The sequence below is a fragment of the Vigna unguiculata genome, chromosome 1, assembly GCF_037176805.1.
Source record: "Vigna unguiculata cultivar grain cowpea cultivar isolate G323 ecotype 2 chromosome 1, ASM3717680v1, whole genome shotgun sequence".
Lineage (NCBI taxonomy): Eukaryota > Viridiplantae > Streptophyta > Magnoliopsida > Fabales > Fabaceae > Vigna > Vigna unguiculata.
Genome location: NC_140792.1, coordinates 41920945 through 41943333, shown reverse-complemented (window position 1 = coordinate 41943333; position 22389 = coordinate 41920945). Strand labels below are relative to the sequence as shown.

General features: G+C 28.7%; 1 protein-coding gene and 2 pseudogenes across 3 annotated transcripts; all 3 read right to left on the bottom strand.

The window, feature by feature from the left end:
• Nucleotides 1-3049: 3049 nt before the first annotated feature.
• LOC114194221 (UDP-glycosyltransferase 73C1 pseudogene) lies at nucleotides 3050-4910 on the bottom strand (annotated as a pseudogene). The gene has a single exon (XR_014995076.1). The product of XR_014995076.1 is annotated as a UDP-glycosyltransferase 73C1 pseudogene (transcript).
• Nucleotides 4911-6646: 1736 nt separating this feature from the next.
• Nucleotides 6647-8659, bottom strand: LOC114173760 (UDP-glycosyltransferase 73C1 pseudogene; annotated as a pseudogene). Its single transcript, XR_014995074.1, has one exon. The product of XR_014995074.1 is annotated as a UDP-glycosyltransferase 73C1 pseudogene (transcript).
• Nucleotides 8660-14726: 6067 nt separating this feature from the next.
• Nucleotides 14727-16365, bottom strand: LOC114173275 (UDP-glycosyltransferase 73C1-like). The gene has a single exon (XM_028057562.2). It carries the CDS (start codon nucleotides 16320-16322, stop codon nucleotides 14859-14861), a length of 1464 nt encoding a protein of 487 aa, XP_027913363.1. The 5' UTR covers nucleotides 16323-16365; the 3' UTR covers nucleotides 14727-14858.
• Between the last annotated feature and the right edge of the window lie 6024 nt (nucleotides 16366-22389).

The following is a 22389-nucleotide window of genomic DNA, read 5'->3' as shown; positions in this document are numbered from 1 at the left end:
GTACTCTCGAAGATGTTATGTCTAAAATAATGGATCTTAAGATCGTCTTAGTTTTCATATATGTATATCTTCATTCTTTGGATGCAATGAAGTGTAATTTCGTACGTTCATTTATACTTAAGTTGAGAATCAGGTGATTGGTGGTTGTTTATGTTCTATTAATGCAATTCTGTTGGTGCAATGATTTTGTGTAGTTTCATGTGTAATACAAAATGTAAAATGTACATAATAAAGCTTTTTTCGTATTTTTCGTATCCAAAGAATTAATTCAACAAATCAATTATAACAAAAATACAACTTTAACATTTTAATAATGTCATAATAATATAAGCTCAACTTTTAATATTAACGGAAGTTTTTGAAATCCTAAACATTAACGAGGTTTTTGAAATTCATAAACAGAGCTTTTCGAACCCTATGTATCAACGGAAATTTTTAAACCCCCCGATAAATTACATTATTTTTAAGTGTTGTTAAAAATTCTGGTAATCTGTTAGCTATGTTTGTTTTTTTAGAAAAATTACAAACTTATGGTAAAATTATTAGTAGAGGTTAAAATTTTCAACGCAAATATAACCTTCACTTAAAATAATTATTTTTGTAGTGTTTTTAATATATATATATATATATATATATATATATATATATATATATATATATATATATATATATATATATATATATATATATTCCTTTTTAAATATCTTTTCAGTAATAAGCTGAGTAGTAAGATAAATTATTTTATACTATTGTCATGCCAAATAGATAAAGATTTATACAAAACCATCTCCTTATATTAAATTTAAAAAAAATCTGACTCTCATCGAAATAAACAAAGTCATCAGACTAAGTAAAATCTTAAGTTAATCTTAGAAGACTAAGCTTTATTTTCAACATGAAAATTAATCACTACAACCCACCTTCATATTTATTGCATGATTGATTTCACTTAATAGTTACAAAGACTTATTAAATGTGTTTTGCCTTTAAAAAATGTTTACACAATGAATGTGTAAATGGTCTCCGAAATATTTGAATTGAGAATAGAGGAAATTTACTTATGCTTTTACTTTTGTTATTAGTTTAAATTTTGAATCAATATTAATCCAAAATTAAGTTGTGTTTATTTGTTTTTTAAAGTCTATCGTTTTTTTATGAGATTGATTTGTTTTCCATATTTAATGAACTTTTTTTAATGTATTTGTTATGTAATGATATTATTGCTAACTTTTCTGTGTCACTTTAATTGAAAGTGATGTTTAATATTAGATTATTGATTAAAAAAATAAAATTATATGAAAAAAAAAACACTCTTCTTAAAAGAATAAAAATAAAAATAAAGTTCTCCTATTCTTACCAAACAAATTATTTGTTAGCAGTGGGAGAAATATCAAGTAATATATATCTTTTTCCTTTCAAATAAGGAAAATATTCTTTTACACCAGTTACAGTTGATAACTCATTTTTGAAAGTATTTTATTTATTAAAATAATTAATTTTAGTATTTATAGAAAAAATAAAAGGTGTAAAGTAAGTGTAAAAGTTTGTTGAATATGTGACAATAATACCTTCAAACAATATTGACACAGGACTTTGGAGTTAGTGGAGTCTGAAATGCAGACTTTGACTGTGAAGTAAATTTAGAAATTTTGTTCTATCTTTTGATATTTTCTTCCACAAGTTGGGATGGTAACAATGGACCTGCCCCTTTGTAGAAGAATGAATCCGCATAAATCAACGCGAGTCAAAGTATGGTTGATTAGTTGACTCTGTAATTTATATTATTTTTTAATACAATATAATTACATATTTATATATATATATATATATATATATATATATATATATATTTTCAAATATAAATTTAGGTTTTATTTTACAATTTATTTTAATGCTTTATTTTTATTGTAATATACTTTTTAATTTATTTATAGTGAACAAAAAATCATTAATTTTCATAAATTTTTTATAATTGTTACAATTACTTTAAACTTACTTTTTAATTATAAGAATATAAAATTATAAAATTTTTCTATTTTTTTTAATTTAATTAGATAAATATCATACATTCGTAAATACACAATTAGACCAAGAGAGTGAGACTTAATTAATCAATAAATCTTATTCGGGTCGGCCCACACAACCTAATTTTTGACAAATGGTGCAAAACAATAAAAGGAGACTATGCACCAGTGATCTTTTAAGTATCTTATATCTTAAAATATTAAATTAATGTAACTTAAATATAGGGAAAAAGAAGTTAGTGGAGACGGGGACTCAACAAGGAAAAGCGTTGATAATTTAAGGATAAAAAAACATTTGTTTGAGTAAGTAATGATTGGTTATGTAGAAAATTCATTGAGACAATTGATCTAGTCAATGTTCTGAGTCAAACAGAATTATTTCTCATAACATATTTTTGTAATCTAGAAAAAAAATGTTTGTTTTGTTAACAAAACTTTATTATATAAAAAATAAAATTTAAAAAATTATTGTGTAAATAATTATAATTTGTTTATTATGAATAAATTAATAGAAAATTAAAAAAATTAATGTCTTTTTTTTAAATGGAATTGGCAATTATGATTGTTTGTTTAAAAGAAAAACACTACCATTTTTAAAAATGGTCAGAATTTAAATGTGATTTTTTTTTACATAAAATGAATATAAGTGAAAGAGACGAATGTAAAAGAAGAAAAAGAGTTTGAAAAGATTTATATATGTGAATCAGATTTAAAGAGAATATAAGAAGAAAAAAAAATTGTGGACGAGACAATTTGTCATCTTCAAAAGGAAAAATAGAGATAGTTAACAATACTAATTACCTCAAAAGTGTAAAATTTTAATATATATATATATATATATATATATATATATATATATATATATATATCAAAATTTCTTCTAGAGAGTTATAATTTATGAATGTAAAAAATAAAAATAAAAGAAATACTGCAATATTTTTTTCTCCAAAAAAATTGATTGCAGAAGAGGCCTATGTAATTTATTTCTGCTAATGACAATGAGTTGAAATAGAAGTTCAATCAAGTCAAAGGAATAGTAAACTTATATAATTGCAAAGCAACAAAAGATTGCATACAATTGGACAACCAAAAGAAAAGAATTGCCTACAAACATCCCATCTATTTAAATATCTTTGAAAATTGTGATGGAACAATGTTCAAAAGATACATAATTGAAAAATTCGTAAATTCTCTAAAGACATCATGGACAGCGTTTGAACGAAAAACACTTTAAGTGAAAATGTGTGACCTTTTACTTGAAAATAGTCTATGACCGATGAATCTAGGGTTCATCTCCCTTGTTTTTTTGCATGATATTCTCGATAAGAAAAGACACGTTAGAAAAAGAAGAACCCCCTTTCTCCACGGCTCTTTCGGCCATCTCACTCAATTCTCTAACCCTTTTTCTTCTTTCTTCACTTTCGCTTGTCTCATTCATTATCTCTGCTATTGCCCTTTCAATGTCTTCCTTCTTCACCTCCACACCGCGTTCCTCTTCCTTCCCCCATGTCATCGGAGTTTCCACCCCAACCTTCACTCCAACTTTTAGAACCTTCACCACAAGACTTTCATTCAAGAACTGGTCCGCAAACAGTGGCCACGTAATCATCGGAACACCACCACTTATGGCCTCTAAGGTAGAGTTCCAACCACAGTGTGTTATGAACCCTCCAATTGCAGGGTGTGATAATATTAACAATTGAGGAGCCCAACCCCGAATCAAAAGGCTTCTACCACTTGTCCTTTCCTCAAATCCGTTTTCCTCAATCCACTTTTCCAATGCTGCTGAATGATTTCCTCCTCTGATAACCCAAATGAAGGGTCTTTCTGATGCTTCCAAGGCCAAACCAAGCTCTATCAACTGTGGTGCTGTTAAATTGCACAGGCTTCCAAGGCATGCATAGATCACACTCCCTTCCTTCTGACAATCAAGCCATTTTACATGTTGAGACTCGTCAACTGAGGCCCTACCTCTTTGAGCCTTATCCAATTCATCCTTGTTAATAAGAGACACTGGTCCTATACACCACACTTTACCATCTTTCACCTTCTTGTAATCCCTTGCATATGCTGGCTCCAACTCTTCAAAAGAATTCATGATTACCCCATAAGTAGCCATTTCAGCAGCCATAACGTCTTCACGGAACTGTTCCCATGTTTCACCCAACGATACTCCACTTTGTTCCATGGTCACCTCAATCTTGTCAGCGATTCCAGGCACAACAAAGTACTCTGAGCTCGATGCTATGTTCTCCTTAACATTATTGACGAGTATATTATGGTGACACAAAAGACAAAAGCAACTTACCCCAACAAAAGAAATCCTTGGGATATTGAACTTTTTGGCGATATGGGATGTATATGGCAGACACATATCAGATATTATGCAGCTCGGTGGTGGCGATAACTCTCCGAAGAGTGTTTCCGCCGGTTGATGCAGAAGGCTTGTTGCTTCGAAGAAAGTCCTGGCCGTGCCAAGTGAAGGTATCATATCGATATTCTCGCATCCTTCTGGCAGTCCAACTTCTTCACATGGGAATGGAACTTGAGCTAATCTAATTCCAGACTCAACATAACGATCAAAAACTGGTGCGAAACGAGATGCGTTACGCGGTGTGGTGACTACAGTCACTGTAACAGCGTGGTGCACCAATAGTTTGGCGATGTCCATCATGGGGATCATGTGGCCTTGGGCCATCAATGGAAACAGGACAAAGTGTGGCCCTTGTTCTTGGGAAGGCATTGTTTTGCAGTGAAATGATGATGCACAATGCAAAGAATTCGCATTTCTTGTCAATTTGTAATGCATTAGTGAATATTCATGTAAGCGCTTACGCAAGCACATGGAATAATGCCACACTCCCGAGTCAATAACTTTGACCTTTTCGGCCTCATTCAAATCTATTGGCTACTAATACATGAACTAGGATTATGTTTATTTGTTTGTTTCCTTTGTCTGTTTTTCTTTTTTATTCCATCACACGTAGCTGTCAATGATGGAGTGACCAAACAGAATTAGAACAAGTATAATGGCTGGTCATCTTTTGAATCACGTACGTATCTAGAGATAATTGTGATATATATTGGAGCACTGGTCATTATAACAAAATTCTCCGATCCAAAGTTTGTTTGTTTAAAGTTTAAGTGTATCTCATATGTCAGCAAAATCAATCCACGATGAAAATCTTTTCATAAGATATATATGTTAATCGATATTGGTGTCCAGGGTATTAAAAGTAGGTCAAATTAACTAGTAAGTACTGAAGACATGACCTAACTGAATTCTTAATCTTGTAATTTGTTAATTATAGCATTTGTTGCGGTGACGATTATAACACTGTTATGTAAACTACTTCTAGAGATCTAAATCAAATATTACAAGATAAATCAAACGATTTAATTAATTATTATTTTTAATTTAGAGAAGTAATAATTTCTCCAAACAATTTAGGGTTTTAAATTAACTAATTAAGTTAACCTTAAAAATATATGAAAACTTTATCTAAAATTAGAACGACCGTGCATTGAAAATCACAATTAAGATACAATATTGTAAATATTTTAAATCTATAATTTCTAATTCAGCATTTTTAAGGTACTTGAAACTTTCCAAAAAGGAATTTGGTAATATTCTCTCTCGTATTAATTACTACTTTATGGGTATATATGATCTTCTCCGTTTGTGGAATGATGGAATCATAGTATCTTTATAGAAGTAAACTGTGAATGGATTCAAAAGTATCTTATTAATGCTGCCTTTAATGTTGTTGATGTAGTATTGGTCTATGCAAACAGTTAATATTGAATTTCGTAAAAGTTAATAAATAACTGTAAAATTAAATAAATTATAACTGTACTAATTATGAGTATACTTTTATTTTATTTAAATGATAAAAATACTCATAAATATTATTTATTTTATAATTGATAATTTATTTGATATAAAAAATTTAAATAGTAATTAAATAATAAAATGATTGTATTTGAATATTGTTAAAAATTAAAATATATTAAACACACACAAAATTAAATTAAAAGAAAAATAAAATATCTTTTGTTTTTTAATAAAGAAATAATTAACATAATATTGTATGTTTTTAAAGAAAAAAAATTATTTTATTTTCTCTGTTATTTTTTTGTGCTTATTTATATTTTAATTTTTAACAATATTAAAATATAGTTATTATATTATTTAATTATTTTTTTTATCAAATAAATTATCAATTATAAAATATATAACTAAAATATATAACATTCATAGGTATTTTTATTTTCCAAATAAAGTAAAAATAAACTAATAATTAATAAAGTTATGATTTATTTAATATTATAGTTACTTATGAATTTTTATAAAATTCAATATTTATTAACTACACCTTAAACAGGAGCACTAGTATGTTTCTAATACAATTTACTTCCTTAAGTTTTAATAATTAATACAATTCGATACTTTCTTTCTAAATTGAATTAGAATTGTTAGTCTTGAATACTGACAATGTTACAGAAAATTTATTGATTAGAAATAGTTTTTTAGTGACAACTTAAACTTATCACTGTTAGTTAAAGTCATCATTTCAAATAAATTTAAATAGAAGAAGTAATCGAGTTGAACTGGCTTAGAATGACAAGATAAAATAAAACTATTTATTTCGAAATTAAACAAAAATAGAAGTAAACAAATCACGAGACAAAAATATAACTAATACCTAAAGTGATAATGTATCACGTGCAGATATAGATGTAGCGAAAGTGACACAATAAGACAAACAACTATAGCGCATGGACGTATACAGTTTGTCATTGGACAGAGACAAATCAATGGACCATGTTGTCCACTAGACACATATTTTACTCCCACTTTCCAATCTATTTGTTATTTTTATATTTAAATTAAATAACTTTATTCAATAGATTATGATTCATGGTTGTTATATATCAAAATATTCCCTCTCGCTTTTGAATGTTCCCTCCATAAATGAAACTGCTTCTGTCTATTAACCATAACAAATAGGGGTTATATTATATGAACTTAAAGATGAAAGGAATAGTACGTCAACATGTGAATGGAGAATCTTCAAACGTGCGTCAAATTTGCATCCTCTTTGGTAGTTGTTTGTTGCAGAATGTCTTGGATAAGCAAAGTGACATTGAGATGAGAAGAGCCTCCTTCTTCAACAGCTCTCTTTCCCATTTCACTCAATTTACTTACCCTTTCTCTTCTCTCTTTGGTTTCTTCTTCATCTTCATCCATCACCATGCATATCGCCCTCTTAATATCATCCTTCTTCACCGTCACACCTTTCTGCTCTTCCTCTCCCCACTTCAATGGAACCTCTGCCCCAACCCTCACCCCAATCTTCAACACATCAGTAACAAGTTTCTCGTTTAAAAATTGATCACCAAACAGAGGCCAAGTAACAAGTGGCACTCCACCACTTATCCCTTCAAGCGTTGAATTCCAACCACAGTGTGTTAAGAATCCTCCAATGGAAGGGTGTGATAGTATCATTACTTGTGGTGCCCAACCTCGTATTATAAGGCCTCTCCCTTTGGTCCTTTCCTCAAACCCTTCCTCGGAGATCCACTTTTCCAGTTCTTGGAACTGGCTTCCATTCCTTACAACCCATATAAATGGCCTTTTTGTATCTTCCAAGGCCAAGGCCAGCTCCACAAGTTGTGAAGGAATCAAGTTGCATATGCTTCCAAAACAAACATACACCACAGACTTGGGTTGATGCAAGTCTAACCACTTCAAGCAATGGTGCTCGTTAATTGAAGCCTGGTTGCCTCTTTGAGCCTTGTCCAAATCATCTTTGTTGCATAATGAAACAGGACCAATGAACCACGCCTTATCATTTTTAACCTTCTTGTATTCCCTCACATATGCCTTCTCCAACTCTTCGAAAGTATTTACGATAACCCCATAAGACTTCTTTTCAGCATCACGCACCTGCTCTTTAAAGTCGTTCAAATCAGTGGCAAGTGATCCTGGTAACTGCTCTTTGGTAACTTGAATCTTGTCGGGTATGCCGGGAATGGTGAAGTATTCGGATTGTGAAGTGATGCTTTTGCAAAAATCTGAAGTATGTATGAGGTGCCGGCAGTGGAGGCAAAAACAAGAAAATCCGTGGAAAGAAATCCTTGGAATGTGATACTTTTCAGCTAATTGAACAGTCCAAGAGATGCAGAAATCTGAGATTATGCAACTTGGTTTAGGTGTAAGTGTTTGAAAGAACTCCTCTGCTGGCTTTTGGAGCATGTGGATGACTTGGAAAATTTTGGACATATCATTTGAAGAGACCATGTCCAAATTCTCGCACCCTTCGGGTAGCCCTGCTTCTTTTGATGAAAAATTTAGTTGTACAAAACGGATTTTGAGGCCCGATGAAACAGCTCGAGATATGACAGAATTGAAACGTGATGCGTTTTCTGGGGTTGTGAATACTGTGATAATCACACCACGCTGTGCCAATATTCTTGCAATGTCCATCATGGGGATGATGTGGCCTTGAGCCATAAAGGGGAATAATACAAAGTGAGGATTTTTTTGGAGAACCATGGCTACAAGAGGCAAATGAAAAATGGGTAGCAGTGAAGTTCCCTCTCTTGGTTTTGTGGTTTTCCCTCTGCAGTGTCCTTATCCTTTATAAGAGTGATGAAGACTACAAAATTATATTATTTGATGGTTATGATGTAAGAGCATACGTAATTGTAGTTGGATTATTTGAAGTATGGGTGATGCATATGTGTTTTGTGTACGATCTGAGTCTCTTCTGTTTCACAGATTATTATTTCTAAGCTTTCGTCATTGTTCAACGTTTCATGATGATCCATATATAGTTTTCAACGTTTAGTGAAACAAAATCATAGTTTTGAACACTTATTATTATGAATGTTATCTTTATGTTTTTTTCCACAACTTTTGAAACTACTTCATTGGCATATATGTATTTCATAAAAAAAAGGACAAGATAAAAACAAACTATAAGTGTAGCTGTATCCTAACTAATCACAATTTTTATTTGGTTTATTTTTCTTGTCAATCTATACTATTAATAATTGTGACATCATTATTTATTACTCAATGAAATTAATTGACGTAATTTTAACAATTAAAAGAAAATAATTGGGTATAGTAAAATGACAAATTGAAACACAATTCAATATCAAATAAAAACAAAAAACCTTGTAATATAATTTAATAAACAAAAAGTAGACTAAAAAACAAAAAGTGTATAACTAAAGTTTAAACTTACTTTGTGGATATGTATAGTTACCTAATTAACTTAAAATGAAAATAATTTGACTAAAAATAGGGATATGGTGACAAAGTTGGTCAAGATCCACTGACCAGCTACCGCTTACCAAAATTGTTATGTGTGGAGTGAGTTTTAACCCACAAACTTACTTTGGTCTGTCTCATCTAATTTCCTCAAACTGATGAGTCAAAGACAGACACATGGCTGCCCTGCTGTTTTTTTTAATTAAAAATTAAAACAAAATAATTTTTTTTAATATTATATTATTCAAATAAATATATATTATTATTGTAGCTTACATTATTAATATTTATAAATCAAGTTCAATTATTAAATACAATAATTTTTATTCAATTAGGAACATTAATTAAATAATATAAAGTTTAAAAATATTTATAAGAATATATATATATATATATATATATATATATAAATTAATTTTTTTCTTTCTAAAAATAAATTGACGGGCTATCCATTAATCTATAGATCCGTCTTTTGACATGTGAATTGAGATTTTCAACTCGTTTTTACATATAATATTGTCGGTGTGACCCGTTTTAACATTATTCATTTGTTTGTGGAAATAATATTTTAATTTTTTTCATATGAAAATAATTAGTATCAACTTAAAATGATACAAAATTAGAAATAGTGACAGCCATGCATTGACCTAGTTTGATATTAATACCTTTTGATCTAGAGGAAAGAAATAAAAGGAAAATGTAAAAAATGGAAGAAAAATAAGTAAAAAAACAAAGTTAATTAAAGAAATGTGTGAAAAGTAATATAATTTTATTTATTATTTTAAATATTACTATCATAATAAAATAAAATACACACTCATAGTTAGGAATGTCAAAAAAATCTATACCTGCGAATATCCGCGGATAAAAATTCGCGACGAGTAAGAGATGTATATTGTAGATGGATATCGCAAGTAATGAATATTTTTTTGTACCTGCATTTTTACGGGGTGGGTATGGGTATCATATATGTACCCGTGGATACCCATATCTGCTATATTAAAAAAATAAAAAAAAATATTATTAAAATTTTAACATATTGATTTTGAATGAGTTATTTTTTTTATCAATTAGTTTTTAAAAAAATTATTTCTTTATAAACTGTCATTCAACACTATTTAAATGATTATTTGGACTTTATTTGAAATTTATGAATGTTATGCATTGTATTTTATTTGGATTTACAATTCAAATATGTTATTAAATGTTTATTTTTATTTTTCTGTAAATAACTGTGGATACACATGGATATTCATAAATATTAAAAAATGATGTAGGTACTTGCATAATAGATACTCACACAAATATAAATACGGGAGTATAAGACTTATATTTATCCCGTGGGTATGACAGGGGAGATCTCGTATCCTACCATCCCATTATATTTTATTATAATTGATTATGAATTTAATTTATTATTAGATTGACCTAATTAACGGTAACATAAAAAATTAATTATATTTTATGGTTAGAACTTAACTGGCTTTAATTCCTCAATTTTAAATAAAAAATATAATTTATTGCCAAAATCAATTAATTTAACATTAGTTTTCAAGTTTTTTTTTATTTAATTTTCTTTAAAGTTCTTTATCTCTTCCTCTCTTCGAGATTGTCTTATAAGAAATCTCATTCTTTTTCTCTCCTACTTTAATTTTTTCTAAGTTTTCCTTATATAACATTTTAGACATGTCACATGTCGTGACTGTGTTGCAAGTAAATGTCAAACAAAAATTGTTACCGAAGGTATGATGGGTCCACAAAAGAGGTAGAGGGTCTGGATGTTGTAGAAAAATGTGTAACGTCTCTCGTGGTTGGTTGGAAGTAAACATGTAAAAGGAAGCCAACCCGGCTTACACGGATCGGTTCATCACGAGCGGGGTTGAAAATAAATGAACCTAATCCGGCTCATTTTATGGTGAGCTATAAATTTTGTAATCCGACTTAATCCACTACAGATTGGTGGGTTGAATGGGTTGGCTCACCAATCCACCTAAAAAAATTATTTATTTTTTAGTATTCAAATTTTTAAATAAATTTTTAAGTAACCCATGAGATGACAATCATAGTAAAATCAAAAATCAATGTTTTGATCATGCTCACGAGCAATATATGAAGAATATTTCCAATAAAATATCCATATAGTCTAAGAAAGCATAACTAGTATTACAAATTTTCTGTCATGTTATTCAACAAAATATAAATAAAAAAACTATACAATTTTTTCATGCTAATTTAGAAAAAATTATTTATAAGACGGTTACTTAAGTAATTTACTATAAAGATTATAGTTAAAGATTAAAGTATCAACATATATAACTTGATAATCAAATTAATTATACATTCAAACTATTCAAATATAATTAAGCAACATTCTAGCATTTAAAAATATGAAGTTGTGAACAAATATAATAAGAGTAGTAAATAATTATTAAAAAAATTTAAAAAAAATTAAAAAATAATTGTAAAAAAATGTTGGTGGGTTAAGTGGGCCAACCCACATTCAACCCGGCTCGAACCGTTTAACCCGTGGGTTAAGTGAGTTGGGTTGAGTTCAACCCACTTTTGAAAAAGTTGAATTTTTCTCAACCCAACCTGGCTCGAACCCGTAGTGAACCGAGTTGACTCACGGGTTGAAACTCATTTTGACATCTCTAGTTGGAAGCCAAAGTGGAAGAAAGAGAAAACAAAAATGAAAAAGAAAAGGAGAGGGAGCTAGAACTATGCAAAATTTTTGTCCACAATATTCAATAACTTTCTTGTAGCACTATAATCAACAAAATTAGTATAATTCACATAAATATCATGATGGTTAAAAAATATTTCATTATTATCTCGTAAGCACTTGTCATGTCCATTTAATCCTTTCAATTTATTTTTTTTTTTATCTTTTTAAGATATTAAACTATTATTGATATACGATGAAGAGATACAAATGATTACTTTGAAATAACTTATTCTTCCTTTCCACTCTTTTTTATCTTTTTAATCCAGTAAGGAAAAACTATTGCTAAAACCATTGTATTAAAAAGAAAATAAAGAGTGAAAATAAAAAATAAAATAAAACAAGTTAAAAAAAAACTTTGTATTGTGTTGGACTTGTACATCTCAGATGGTATTGGACTTATACATCTCGACCAAGATGATCCTAGTACATCTTAGTCAGAGATATTGATTCATGTATTGTGTAGGACTTGCACATGTAAGATTGTGTTGACTTGCACAACTTAACCAAGATGGTCCCAATACATATTAGGCAAAGATATGATTATTTTCTAAACTTCTTCCCTCTTTCCTCATGAAGAGTCTAATACATCTAGTTCAAGATGATCCTAATACATATGGGCAAAAATTGTCCAAACACATCTCATTCAGAACAACCTACCAATTATGTGAAATCTGATACATCTAGGCCAAAATGATCCTGACACATCTCGGTCATGACAACTTCATCGTGTAGTAGCAAGAATCACAATTATCACATACATCTCAACCTCTAATAGAGGTATGTCAAACAAAGGCAAGTACAAACTATAGTGACTGTGATAGCCATCAACTCAAGATGTTACGAGGTTATGACGTTATGATACTTACAATGAGACATTCATTAGCATTTATGGAATAATCCAAGCGTTAATCAAGGTAATTAGTAAAATGCAAGTATAAAGGTAATTCACACCAAGGTAAAATGGGGAGTTTGAGTTCTACTTGTTTTTCTCTATTGTTCTTTATTGTGTCTATAAAATACAGTAATGACCACTAATTTTGAAGTTTTAAAATCTATTAAAATTATTTTTAAAGTACCAAAATAATGTATTTTTAATGCTTAGTAGAGGACATCACAAAAAACTCAATAAAGAACTTGAACTCAAAAGGGGAAGGTAAGCTCAATTTTATGCTTATTCTCCTAGAATATTCCACTCCAACTGACTTCAGAATCAAGGTACTTGCAGATATCCATACCCATTCTTCCATGATTTGGCGAGAACATCCTCTAATAAGCAAGTAGTAGGAAAATAAAATAATATGATTTCATATAAAAACATAATTTATACCATTATATGTTAATATTAATACTTTTTTAAAGATCATGTGTCTTTTAAATAATGACTAATGTCATTATACATTGTAACAAAATGTGAATATTTAAACAAATTATTAACGTTAACTTTATTTATAACTTTTATTATTAAATTTTAATATAAATATCAATCTTTAATTTTACAAATTAATTTAAATTTTAATATAAATATCAATCTTTAATTTTACAAATTAATTTAAATATAATGTTGAAATATAATTTTTTTAAATGACCTAATTAAAAGTAGCATAATTACAACTTTAAAGTATTTGTGGTTGTTGATAAAACCTTCCTTGAGAAAAGTACCACAATGTCATAATATCCGGCAATATCAAATTATTGACTCTCTCCTCAACATGTTTCAAGAGGATACAAAATAGAAACTATGCATTTTCTCTAAGCTGTCATCATACAATAAATGTCAATACTTAATCATTACATACACATCAATCAGGTTGATTGACCCAAGTGATTACTTTCTTATTTACCAATTATTGTCGAAAAACATTATTTGAAATATGACCGAAGTGATGAGACTAACTAGTGGTGATAGTTTTCTAGCAGTTTTTCTAACCACGTGAAATTATATTTTTTGTGAGTTGCCGTAACACGACAGACTATTAGATGTTTTTGAGATAATCTAAAAACGTAGTGATCATTATTGTTACAAAGTCAGGAAATAACAAGTGATAATATATTCGTATTGTGACAACTGTCAAAAGAAAAAATAACAATGTCTCTGATGATTTTAAAACTGCCAGAAAATTTCTGCGAATAAAAAACAGTCTTCCGGTGATTTGTTTAACAGAAACCCAGTTAATAAAAAGCACTACATGGCATGAATTCAAAAAGCAAAAAGACGAGTGATCATAAAGTTTGACTGTAAAACCAATACGCCATGCTCGATAACCTCAAAATGAAAATGACGTTTATTTTTATTATGTTAACTATAGTGTATTTAAACTTTCAAGTTTCAGTCACGTTAACAAAAAAATCATTAGGAAAAATAATCGCTTGTATGAGTAAAATGAAATTGTATCTTCACAAAAGATTTACGTACTCTATTGAAGAAGAATAAAATGAAATCTATTTGACAGTCAATCACATAATCATATCCTATTATATGGACTTATATATTAGTGAAATGAGGATAATCGTATACAATATTATTTCATTATAATATTTCATATATTTATTATTGGAATGTAAAGTGAAAAAAGGTTGTCAAAAGTAAAATTTTTCTTGAACCAATGAGCCGGAAAGATAGAACTGTCCATATAAATTTTCAAATATTATAGACTTGCACAAATATAAAGATAAATTTGAAAGATGTCATGGTAGGTATTCAAAGAGATATAAGATAATTAGTAAATTTGAAAAAGATCATGATGAACATGGTTCCATAGAAAGAGAATTATAAGGGAAAAACTGAAGGTATGATCTTTTACATCAAATTGGTGTATAAATGAGATGATCACACGTCTCTCTCGATCTTCTGCATGATATCCTGGATGAGCAAGGTGACATTAGAGTGAGAGGAACCCCCTTTCTCCACGGCTCTTTCAGCCATCACACTCAATTCTCTAACCCTTTTTCTTCTTTCTTCACTTTCACTTGTCACTTCCATTATCTCCACAATGGCCCTTTCAACGTCTTCCTTTTTCACTGCCACGCCAATTTCCTCTTCCTTCCCCCATGTCATCTGAATTTCCACCCCAACCTTCACTCCAACTTTTAGAACCTGCACCACAAAACTTTCATTCAAGAACTGATCCGCAAACAGTGGCCACGTAATCATCGGAACACCCGCACATATTGCTTCTAAGGTGGAGTTCCAACCACAGTGTGTTATGAACCCTCCAATTGCAGGGTGTGATAATATTAACAATTGAGGTGCCCAACCCCGAATCAGAAGGCTTCTACCACTTGTCCTTTCCTCAAATCCGTTTTCCTCAATCCACTTTTCCAATGCTGCTGAATGATTTCCTCCTCTGATAACCCAAATGAAGGGTCTTTCTGATGCTTCCAAGGCCAAACCAAGCTCTATCAACTGTGGTGCTGTTAAATTGCACAGGCTTCCGAGGCATGCATAGATTACACTCCCTTCCTTCTGATTATCAAGCCATTTTACATGTTGAGACTCATCAACTGAAGCTCTACCTCTTTGAGCCTTATCCAAGTGATCCTTGTTAACAAGAGACACAGGTCCTATGCACCACACTTTACCATCTTTCACCTTCTTGTAATCCCTTGCATACGCTGCCTCCAACTCTTCAAAAGAATTCATGATTACCCCGTAAGTAGCCATTTCAGCAGCCACAATTTCTCCACTAAAATATTTCCAGCTTTCATTCATCGGTTGTGCAGACTGTGCTTTGGTGATTTCAATTTTGTCAGCGATACCGGGCACAACAAAGGAATCGGACTCAGACGTTACACTCTCCAGAACATTATAGATTGCCATATTATGCTTACACAGAATAAAAAAGCAACTTACTCCGCCAAAAGAAATCCTTGGAATATTGAATTTTTTGGCGATATGGGATGTGTATGGCAAACACATATCAGATATGACGCAGCTTGGGGCTGGTGTTAACTCTTCAAACAGTTTTTCCACCGGTTGTTGCAGAAGGCTTGTTGCTTGGAAAAAACCTGTGGCTGTGCCCAGTGAAGGTATCATGTCGAGATTCTCACACCCATCAGGTACTCCTGCTTCTTCACATGGGAATTGAACTTGAACTAATCTAATGGGAAAGCCGGATTCAACATAACGATCAAAGATTGAGGTGAAACGTGTTGCATTGTGTGGAGTTGTGACTACTGTCACAGTGATGTTGCGATGGACCAGTATTTTTGCGATGTCCATCATGGGGATCATGTGGCCTTGGGCCATCAATGGAAACAGGACAAAGTGTGGCTTTCGTTCTTGCGAAGGCATGCTTTTGCGGTAATGACAAGGTACAAATCACAATACAATGACTTCGATTGGCTCATGTAGTTGATTTGTAAGTAATATATAGGCATCGATGTATCAGTGAATGTTCACGTAAGCACTTACGTAACATAGGATTGTGTACCACTTCTGAGTCATGTATTTTTAGCTTTTTGTCCCCTGGATTTCAAATCATATCTTCTTACAATAAATCCATTCTAATTCGTAAACTAGACTTATTTAATCTTCATAGCTTAGCTGAAGATAACTCTTCTCATGGGTGTATATCATCAATTTTATTTTTCTTCCTCTTTCTCTATTTTCAAAAATAGATTAGAACTTCTAATCAATTTTCCAAAGTGAAAGTAGATATATTGAGAATTTGTAATATATTCACTTGCCTAAAATCAATCTAAATTCTATTATTGAAGAGTATAATTTGAACCTAATTATCGTAAATATCTTTGTTCACTCGTAAACTTTTATTATTGGTTAAAGAATTTTGACATTTTTGGTTATTTCATACATCTAACAACCTTTAAAATCCTTTAAATGTAATGTGAAAACAATAATTTTTGAGAAAAACATAATAATATACTAAAATATTATATATTTATACAATAATTATTAATAGGGTTATAAAATATATATATATATATATTAAAATAATATAAATAATACATAATTTAATATGGTTATAATTATAAAAGTATTACGCATATTTAAAAGATGAACGTTGCTTTACTAAAATTTTGAGACATACTTATTAGTAGGGAAATTATATAATAAATGAGTTGTCACAGTAAAAAAGATTTTATCCTATTTCTTATTAAAATATATTTTATAATAAATAGTATAATTAAAATCTTAAATAATGATCTATTTTAGTAATAAAAAATATGTTTAAATATTATTTTTTTAATTAAAAATGAATTATTTTAGCCAAAATATTAGAAACTAATATTAATTTAGAGACTAATTTATAATAGAAACTATTTTAGTTACAATATCTCGACACCATTTATAATTTTTTGAAACTATTTTAATTATGAATAATTTCTAATTTATAGATTTATATCTAAATTGATCATTATAATAAATAATTACTTTTTATTATTAAAATTGATCATTATTCAATAATTTTTTGTATAGTGAAATATGATTTTCTGACATGTTCCAAAAATTATTAACAACTAAATTTAGAGATAAAATTAATTAATTAAATTATTATATCGATTAAATTAGAAATTATTTATAATATTAAAGTAGTTGGTATTTAAGTTAATCTCTAATATTAATACAAAATATACTGATTTATGAATTAAATTTTAAATTAATTTTTAACATTAATTACTAATATTGTAGCTATGATTATTAATCCTAAATTAGTCTATACTTTTAAATCGGAAAGAATATTTTAAAGTATTTTTCTTATCTTTTCAATAAAAATCAAACTTCTAAAGATGCTGGCTATTAACACAATCTTACATATATGCAAAATGTTATGCTCCAACTACGTTCCAGAGCTTGAAAATTTTCATATAGCATAAAAATGTAAAAATGTATGAAGAACCCAGGAATCATAATAGGATATGACATTTCTTGATTTGGTAAGGACAATTCGATTTGAAACTTTAAATATGGTGAAGTGATTTGGTGCACGGTAGAGGAAAAGCAATTTGATGGAATGAGAAAGATGATTCTGAGAGTTTCTCGAAACCGGTTTTAAAGTCGTTAGAAATATAAAGAATTGGCTTTTAGATCAGTTTTAGAGGCACTTAGTTTTCAAATGGGCTTGAGACTACGGTTTTGGGACTGATTTTTTTTTTTTCTTTCAGAAAATAATTTGGACACATCAAACAATTTACACGTTCCCAAAGCTATTATGATACGTAAGCAAGTTAAACAATGACAATTTTCTACTGTAAATAGTTACAGAGGTCGAGAATAGATGAAAATTCAAGTTTAAGTAAGTTTTAGATTTAATTGTTTGGAAATTTTGTATATACGTGGAATAATATGAGATATTTACATAATTAATTATTTTTATAGATGTAATTTATTTGTCAATTAATTTTATAATTGTGACATAAATTTTTATACTGTAATCTCATATTATTGACAATAATTATTATGACAATTATTCTCTGATAGACAAAGATCTTTATATTTCACATGTGCTTTGTGCTTTAGATCATCAAACTTACTTTTTTCAACCTGTATAGCATCAAAGTTTAGATATGAGAGTTTGAAACGAAATTAAAAGATTTTTATGACAGTGACAATGACTAATATGTTGAAAAGATCTGGAAGCATCCGCATTGCGCTCGAGGTTTGTCGAAATTGCTATAGGAATCCGATATTTGTTTTGTGTATTCAAGTAATGCAAAACACTGTCACTTGATCTCACAATTGACATCATTCTTGAATAGTGGGTACATGAATTATTTTGAGGCAAAAGATGAATTAAAAATGCACATTTTATTTTGTTACAATAATAAGGAATATATGACTTTATTTTATATTTATCTTTTAACGTGAAATCTTTTATAGTATGATGTGATGGTTAAGTAATGTGTTCTGTTTGAGTTACTGTCTTAGTCAATTAAGGATTGACATATGATTATTCCTTTTAAATGATATATACTATAAACTTATGTATTATAAGTTTTTGTACATACTATATAAGGTTTATATCGTACCATACTATAAGCTTGTGTACCATAAGTTTTGTATGTACTATAAGGTTTATATGTATTATAATTTTTTGTAAGTAATATATGTTTTTATATTTTTGTACTTACTATAATATGTTCTTTAAGTTTCTATACATAATATATGTTTACGTACTATAAGGTTTCTATATACAATAAGTTTTTTTTTAGGTAATATATGTTTTGTATGTACTACAGGTAGAGATGGCAAATAAACCCGTCCCCGTGGGTATTGTCTGAACCCCTCCCTGTTTTGACGGAGAATCCCGCATTGAATGGGTATGGATATGGGTATGGGTATGGAGAATCCCCGATTTTTTCAATTGGGTATGGGGATGAGGATGTACATATCCCCGCCATATCCTCGTTTAAATTATTAAAATATTCAAAATTAATTAAGTAACCATATATATATATATATATACTTTTTAGTTTTTATTTTTTCTAATTATTTGGTTTGTCATGAAACTCAATCGCATTTCCAATATATTTTTTATCTTATCATAACATTTATGTAATTATGTTAAAATGATGTATGTCAATTAAAAAAAATTATCTCTAACATTTGAATATTTCTATTATTTTTTAATATTTTTATTTATTGTATATTTTTCTTTTACATGAAAATGTTTAATACTCTCAATTTAAGTGTTTAATAACATAAACCTTTCATTTAATAGGTAATATAAAAAAATTATTTACTTATTATTATTAATTTTTGTTTCATTTGAAAAACTTTTTTGTTTCGCTAAAATAATTTTTTTTATTTCTCAACTATTGAGTATATATGTTGATATTTGAAAAGTTTTCTTAGATCTCTAAGATATTTTTCATCTTATCATACCATTGATTATACATTTGTTTTCCTTTTGTACGATTCTTTTGAATAGTCTCCAAATTGTTTATAAGACACACATTTGTTAATTTTTTAATATTTTTTTTTTGTTTATTTTCATCATGTAGAATACTATTTCGAGAAATTTTATCTAATTATTTTTTATTTTCTAACACATTACAATCATACTTTAATTTTTTTCACTATAATTGTATAAATAATTTTTATTTACTACAATATAAAAATTTAATGTAGTTGGCATGAATATTTTTTTATCACCATTAGCATATATTGGAGTTCAAAAGATACAAGATCTATGTTAAAAATTTATTATTATATTTATTATTTGTTCTTTGCATCATTTTGATCAAGTGATATATTATAACTTTTATTAGTGTATATAAAAGAGATTCATTATAATTTAAAAAATTGAAGTAAACAAACATTTAAAATATATTTTAATATGAATATTTCTTTTCCTTTTATATTTTTTTTAAAAATATATTTAAATTTTATCAACTAGGTTTCACTAATGTTTGCAAATTTAATAAATGTTTTGGTTCTCATGAAATTTTATTTGGTATTCTAATCTAAAATGTAAGCAATTATAATTTATTTCAAAGTATTTGATATCGAAGAAACAACCATCCTCATAATATTGAATATTTGATAATTTTATGTTTCCTTTACCATAATTTTTTTTTATTTTATAAAAATTAATTAAAATTAATATAAAGTATTAAGAAAATGGGTACGGGTATGGGTACGAAATTATACTCGTTACCTGGTGGGGATGGAGATGAGACAAAAGCTTGATACCCGTTGGGTTTAGATATGGGGATGGAGATGCATTTTTTTTACGGGGATGAGTATGGGATAGCGAAACCTGTCCTCGCCCTACTCCGTTGTCATCCCTAACTACAGGTTTTGTACATACTATAAGATTCTCTATGTAATGTATGTTAATATAAATTATATGTTGTATAATTAATTTATAAACGTGAATATTATTATTCAATTTTTTTGCAATATAAATAATGTTGATGCAAATATTTATTTTTAGATGATTGAATGGTGGATATATTTTTAATAAGGAAGAGAGTAGCCACAACATCTCTAATTGATTGATATTTATAATCACATAATAAATTAATTGTAGTTAATTATATGTGATATGATGAATTTTTACCCATAAGAATATTCTTACATCTATATGATTAATTAGGATGAAATATTAGATTATATTTCTCAAATTGCCCACAGGAATTGAGTAAAGGATATAGTTTAATAATTTTATCAATTGGTTAGATAAGTGTAATTGAGTAAACACAAACAAGTTTTATGTCACTAGATTCATTTATTAAGACGCGTGTTTACATCGATAAAACATAATAGTATAATAATTTTATCATTTGGTTGAATGAATTGAGTAAGACTTTAGTCCATATGAAGTTTTATGTCACTGGATTCATTCACTAAGACGTGTTTGCATTGGTAAAACATAATAGTCATTAGATTCATTCAGTCATTCATCCATTCATTAGATATCAGAGTAATCCAGGTGTTGACCACTAGAAAGATGCAAATAAGGTTATCAAATATCTTCAAGGATTAAAGGATTTCAGGCTCATATACAGAAAAAAAAATGTTAGTTTATAGGTGATATGCTACTTCTATTTAGATTTGGCTGGTTGCAGTAATACTAGAAAATCAACATCTAGTTATGTTTTTATGCTAACTAGTGGAGCTATATTTTAAAGCAGCAAAAAGTAGGCCTATGCAATTAAAGAATTTTAAGGATCATTTAGCACAAATAGGAATTGGTTCCATGTTATACCAATCATTATTTCTTACTTTGATAAAACTCTTATTCAATTTTTCTCATTTTGTTGTCCACATATTTGTTTATTTTGAGAAATTTCATTTGACCCAGAATAAACATATGGTTTATTGATTATAGTTAATAGTCTTTGATGAGAGACTTGATATATTGTGATACACGGGAGATAATACTCAATTTTGGAGGACATGTCACTATGATCCTTATATTTAGTTTCATGTATTGATTGATAATGGGATAAATGGACCAAGTGGGAAAAAGTTGGAAATTTCCAAAATATATGATATGTGAGATAATATGAGATTTTCACATGATTAATTATTTTTATATATGTGGTTCATTTGTCAATCAATTTTATAATTGTTGCATATATTTTTATTTTAATACTATAATCCCATATAAATTTCACAAGTGCTCTATGTTTTATGTCATTAAATTTATTTTCTTCTACAGCATACTACACCATCTCATCAAAGTTTAGAGGATAATGGTTTGAAACGAAAAAAATACATTATAAAGGAGTCTCATGACAGTAAAACATAACAGTGAAACAGATTAGTTTTATATGAATAAATATAAGAAAGTCGAAGGTGTCGACCCTTATATATAAGTTAGATTGATGTTTTATTAACATTATATCTTTTCTATAATCCTTTGTAAAAGACTTAAAAACTTATTGATTGA